General features: G+C 32.2%; 1 protein-coding gene across 1 annotated transcript; it reads left to right on the top strand.

Moving 5' to 3' along the window:
* Nucleotides 1-4,500, top strand: LOC114187416 (Major facilitator superfamily protein). The gene is made up of 18 exons (XM_028075672.2): nucleotides 1-330; nucleotides 540-602; nucleotides 691-780; nucleotides 1,052-1,111; nucleotides 1,200-1,265; nucleotides 1,391-1,456; nucleotides 1,559-1,634; nucleotides 1,737-1,801; nucleotides 1,892-1,984; nucleotides 2,077-2,157; nucleotides 2,247-2,331; nucleotides 2,417-2,463; nucleotides 2,552-2,614; nucleotides 2,710-2,769; nucleotides 2,936-2,989; nucleotides 3,094-3,153; nucleotides 3,956-4,070; nucleotides 4,176-4,500. Exons 1-18 carry the CDS (start codon nucleotides 154-156, stop codon nucleotides 4,289-4,291), a joined length of 1,437 nt encoding a protein of 478 aa, XP_027931473.1. The 5' UTR covers nucleotides 1-153; the 3' UTR covers nucleotides 4,292-4,500.
* Nucleotides 4,501-5,765: the final 1,265 nt, after the last annotated feature.

Raw genomic sequence — 5,765 nt, 5'->3', positions numbered from 1 at the left:
CCCTCATCAACACTATCATCACAACATTCCAAACATCTTTCAATGTTTCATGCAGTATTATAAATACCCTGCAACACACCATGCTTTTGCATTCTGCTACTATCTTGTGTTGTCACTGTTCTTTTGAGGCCATTTTTCTTGTTATATAAGAATATGGCAATTGAGCAGCACAGGGATGTGGAGAGTGGTGAAGCCACCAAGCTCCACTGTTTACAAGAGCCCTTCATTCAACCAGAGGAGGCTAAGCATGGGGAAAACAATGGATCCATTAGAATGGTTTTGCTTAGCACACTTGTTGCTGTTTGTGGTTCTTTCACATTTGGAACTTGCGTAAGTATTGATCTTAAACAAACCATAGGAAAATTACAGTTGGAAGCCATGTATGTTTTCAGTGGCAAGACTACTGAAAGGGGAAATTAAAAGAGAAGAAAGTGAAAGTTTCTGAGCATGACTTGAGAAAGAAACATACCAAATGTACAGAAAAGGAAAAAAAGCTTTCACCTTTTTTTTATGTTGTGCTGAAGTTATCATTTTGGCAGGTGGGGTATTCAGCACCAACTCAAGCAGCTATAAGGGAAGATCTTAATCTATCTCTTGCTGAGGTTAGTATATTCTGGTTTTCCATTCACATTCTCATTTATATTATACAAAATTCTCTCTTCTGATTTCCTTCTTTTTTGGGATTGGTAGTTTTCATTGTTTGGTTCTTTAGTAACCATTGGTGCAATGCTTGGGGCTATGACCAGTGGCCGGATTACAGATTTCATTGGCCGAAAAGGGGTATGTGAAATCTAAGTGCCTAAAAAACAGAATCTATATTCCGAACCATGTATTAATTATGCATGTAACATGTTAGTTATTACTTTTTTGATTTAATAGTATATTTATAGATACTATGACAGGACTTGTATTTCTGCATTGCCATTCAATTATAAACTGTTATGTATGATAAATTTCTTGACTGTAATAATATTATTTAAAGTTCATATTAAAGATCAGTTCTTATTCACAATATAATGCATATTAAACTGTTACTGTTCATGTGAAACAGGCTATGAGGATTTCAACAGGTTTTTGCATTACAGGATGGGTAGCTGTCTTTTTCTCAAAGGTATTCATTTTCTGCATATATGTGCTCATATGAAGAAAAGTTGTGGCAAAATACTAGATAGGTTTTTATTCTTTTCTATCTATTGCAGAGTTCTTACTCCCTTGACTTGGGAAGATTTTCCACAGGGTACGGCATTGGAATTATCTCATACGTGGTAACTAATTTTGATAATCACTTATTCCATTCATAAAGTTTAGGCTAACTTAAATATGTTTGTTTATTCATATATGTTTCCTCTTCACTATAGTATATATAACAAAAATATGTATAATGTAACAGGTTCCTGTGTACATAGCAGAAATAGCTCCCAAACATCTTCGAGGAGGACTTGCAACAACAAATCAGGTGAAGAAATATTAGGAACTTTCCTATCTTGTTCTATATTTAAATTTCAAGAGTTAAGTGCAAGTGAGTTGAATTTTGACTCTGACTCTGATTGATTTGCAGCTTTTGATTGTTACTGGAATGTCTGTTTCATTCTTAATAGGAAGTGTCATGAATTGGAGACAGCTTGCACTAGCGGGTAAGCACATAATAACACTAGTTTTGAATTGTAGGCTAAGGTGTAACAAATTATGGATACAAAAAGGGTATAACTTTTATTTCTTTGATTTGAACTGTGCAGGGCTAGTACCTTGCATTTGCTTGGTGATTGGTTTGTGCTTTATTCCTGAGTCCCCAAGATGGCTGGTAAGCATTATTCAGCTGCTAAGGACCAAATCAATGCAGTATTTTCTTCTTAATCTTGCAATGAAAACTAACATGTATGTATTTTTTCAGGCAAAGGTTGGCCGTGAAAAAGAATTTCAACTTGCTTTAAGGAGTCTTCGGGGTAAAGATGTGGATATTTCTCATGAAGCTGCTGAAATTCTGGTACATAACAAGATGATTGAGAACCTTCAGAGAAATTTCAAAACAACTTGACATGTTTTTGACCTTAGCTAATTCTTTTTTTGGCTCAATAGGATTATATTGAAACTTTTCAAAGCCTTCCAAAGACTAACCTGTTGGATTTGTTCCAAAGCAAATATGTGCGCTCGTTGGTTGTAAGTAACACACTTTGTCTTGCAGAAATCTAGTGGCAATGAACATAATTGCTCAAAAGATCTAAATTGCATTTTTGTCTCAATTTCAGATTGGGGTTGGGTTAATGGCATGTCAACAATCTGTTGGAATTAACGGCATAGGATTCTACACAGCTGAAACTTTTGTAGCAGCTGGTAAGTGAGAAGAGTCAGAAGAAAGAAACCAGTTTCTTCGGTTTGTTTTGTCACACTTATTTTTCTTCAACTGTTGAATTTGCAGGATTTTCTTCAGGAAAAGCTGGAACCATAGCATATGCTTGTATGCAGGTAGTTCATCCCTCCACTAGTTTCTCACAAATCAATAGCGTGAATACCATTATTGTGTCTGAACTTCACCAGTTACAATGAATGACAGGTTCCATTTACTATATTGGGAGCAATTTTGATGGATAGGTCTGGAAGAAGGCCTCTTATAATGGTAAATCTATTTGAAAGCAATCATTTATTAAGAACAAGTAAAATTAAGTGGTGTAAGAGCTTTGTTTCTTGACAAAAGTTCTTGTACACATGCAGGTTTCTGCAAGTGGGACATTCTTAGGTTGCTTCATAGCAGGAATTGCTTTCTATCTCAAGGTAAGTCTTCAGTATTAAATGCATTTGTACTGTCATGATAAAACAGATTATAGTTTGAGGTCATTTAAACTTTAAACCAGAACAGTATTATGTTTCAATAATTTTATCTGCACATGGTCCTCATGTGTGCCTTTTTTCTAAAATTGTTGATGACTCAATGGATCAGGACCAAAGCTTATTACTTGAGTGGGTACCTATATTAGCAGTTTCTGGCGTGTTGGTGAGTTTTCTTCTGCAACATTAATTCCTACCCTACTCCCCACGTTCTGTCAAATTCTAGTTTGACCTGAAATTGTCCCATCTTTTGAATCTTACTGTGATCAGATCTATATAGCAGCATTTTCAATTGGAATGGGACCAGTTCCTTGGGTGATAATGTCTGAGGTATGTATCATTTAACACCAACATTTATAATAAGGGTTAAATATGTTTTTGGTCCCTCAAGTTTTAACGAAATTTGGAATTAGTCCCTCATCAAAACTTTTGACCAATTTAGTCCTTCATCTTTCAAAATGCATGAATTTAGTCCTTATAACCAAATTTTGTTAAGTTTATCTGACGTTTCAAACACATTTCATGATAATATTAAAATTATTTACATTGTTTGACACATTTTTGCTTCAATATCAACTTAAATACTATCATGAAATGTGCTTGAAACGTCAGATAAACTTAACAAAATTTGGTTAAAAGAACTAAATTCACGCATTTTGAAAGATGAAGGACTAAATTGGTATAAAGTTTTGATGAGGGACTAATTCCAAAATTCACTGAAACTTGAGGGATCAAAAACATATTTAACCCTTATAATAATGCTAACTCTTGTAGCATATAATGCTGGTCAACATTGAACTGATACATCTTCCTATTATCGAAGTCGAGGTCAAAGACAGTTAAAATACTCTTTATTCATTCTATTTTTCGAGACATTTTTTAAAGACAAAACGTTAATGAATAGATTCTAAAACGAATAATACCTCGAATGCGTGATGAATGAGAATAATTCTATCATCGTTATCGTTAGACTTGGAATCGGAACAATACTCATCGATATTTGTCTAAAAAAATGTGCTACATAAAATGTCACAATTTTGAAGGGAATACTGTGCTGCTAAAATCCTCTCCAACACACTCAGTTAAAAATAAAAATTTGCATAAACTTGATGTTACTTTTCATATTTCACAGATCTTTCCCATAAACGTGAAAGGAACTGCTGGAAGCTTGGTGGTTTTGTTGAATTGGTTAGGAGCTTGGATAGTTTCATATACTTTCAACTTTCTTATGAGTTGGAGTTCTCCAGGTAAGCACAAAACATAACTATAGAACCATGCATTCTTAATTTCTTGTGCCTATCTGACTATAATCAGTGAAATGTATTTATGTTGTTTTTGTTTTCTTTGGACAGGTACTTTGTTTTTGTATGCTGGATTTTCCCTCTTAACTATTCTGTTTGTCGCAAAATTAGTCCCAGAAACCAAAGGAAAAACATTGGAAGAGATCCAGGCTTGCATTAGTTCATAGAGAGAAAGAAAGTTTCCACCATTTATCAAATTCTTTTGGATCCATTTAGGATTCTCAAGGCATCAAATAACAGATTGTGCCATATCCATTTTTTTTTTGCTGCATAGTAATAACATATCGTTAGCATATCTGATAAGAAAAGAAAAAAAAAAAACATATTCTGTAACACTGCCTCTTCTGATTCTTTTAATGGATATTCTTGTGAGTAATTAATTGCTTCCAAAATTTCTCGATGCAATCTAGTTCGAACTTGAGGTTTCACGGATTACAAAAAAAACGAAGACTTTCAATTACCATGTGATAATTAATTTGAGTTTTTTCTGTTCTTGTTGCAGTACTGAAAGGAAAACTTAAATAAAAGAACCTACTGTACCGTGTACCGTGTTGTTCGTCGTTAATTTAGTTTTTGTTAACGGATGGTAGTTATTACCTTAACCAGATACATCATAGATTTAGATTGAGGTTCACTATTAGTCCACGATCTTGTCTTAAAAATTTTACACCATACGAAATTAATCTTTAAAAATAATAAATAAAAGAATAATGGAAGTAGTGTAAAAATGAAAACAATATAAAAGAAGGTTTTCAATTTTACCAAATATAAAAGAAAACTATAGATTTTGTGATGATTAAAATATTTTTCTTTCTTACTACAATAATTTGGAAATATATACTTTGGGAAATGCATAATAATTATTTAATCTATCAGTAATTCACAATAGATTTATTGCACTTTTTAATATTTAATTTAAGAAAAATGCTTAATGGTAGAACAAAAATGGAATTTCTAAATAGGCATCAAAAGATAAATATAAAGATTAAATCTTTTCATAAATATCTTTATGCAAATTTCTAAAATATTATAGAAAATACTAACCCAACACCTTTTGCATAGGCAGAAAAAGTATAAGTAAACGTAGTTTTATATTGATAATAATTTAGAATAATATGAATACGCATATATAACCCAAAAGTTAGTAATGTAAGTTATCTATGAACCTCTCTAAAACTTAATGAATGAACATATATGAGAAAAATGTTCCTTTCAAGTGGTACTACAATTGGCTTTATTATACTCACCCAAATTTAGCATGACACCATTAAAAAGTGAAATTACCATAGTTTAAAAAAGGATGAAAAAAGTATGAATTTCCTCTTGTGTGTGCATAATTCTTTCGATGCATATTTTCTAATTAGGAATAGGAATAGGAAAAGGAAGAGGAAGTGCTTGTTTTTGACATGTGTTATAATAATTTTTTTTATCGAATTGTTGATGAACATGTTTTGTGAATTATGAGATGTTGTGTATTATAAGATGAATATGGGCTATATAAATGCAAGTTCCTGTATTTTGTATTTGTAGTGAGAAATCTAAATATTGACTTAATAATCCGAGAATTTAAGTTCCGATTATTCATTTACTTAACAACATGAAAATCTAATAGTTAAGTTTAATTTGTAGATAAATAATGAT

This window comes from Vigna unguiculata, chromosome 6 (assembly GCF_037176805.1).
Source record: "Vigna unguiculata cultivar grain cowpea cultivar isolate G323 ecotype 2 chromosome 6, ASM3717680v1, whole genome shotgun sequence".
Classification (NCBI taxonomy): domain Eukaryota; kingdom Viridiplantae; phylum Streptophyta; class Magnoliopsida; order Fabales; family Fabaceae; genus Vigna; species Vigna unguiculata.
The sequence above is the reverse complement of the archived record's forward strand: the minus strand, read 5'-3'. Positions and strand labels throughout refer to the sequence as shown.

Coding starts and splice junctions, on each gene's coding strand:
- LOC114187416 (XM_028075672.2), top strand. CDS start 154: ATGGCAATTGAGCAGCACAGGGATGTGGAGAGTGGTGAAGCCACCAAG. Junction 2,332..2,416: donor TGAAACTTTTGTAGCAGCTG/GTAAGTGAGAAG, acceptor TTGAATTTGCAG/GATTTTCTTCAGGAAAAGCT. Junction 3,154..3,955: donor CTTGGGTGATAATGTCTGAG/GTATGTATCATT, acceptor CATATTTCACAG/ATCTTTCCCATAAACGTGAA.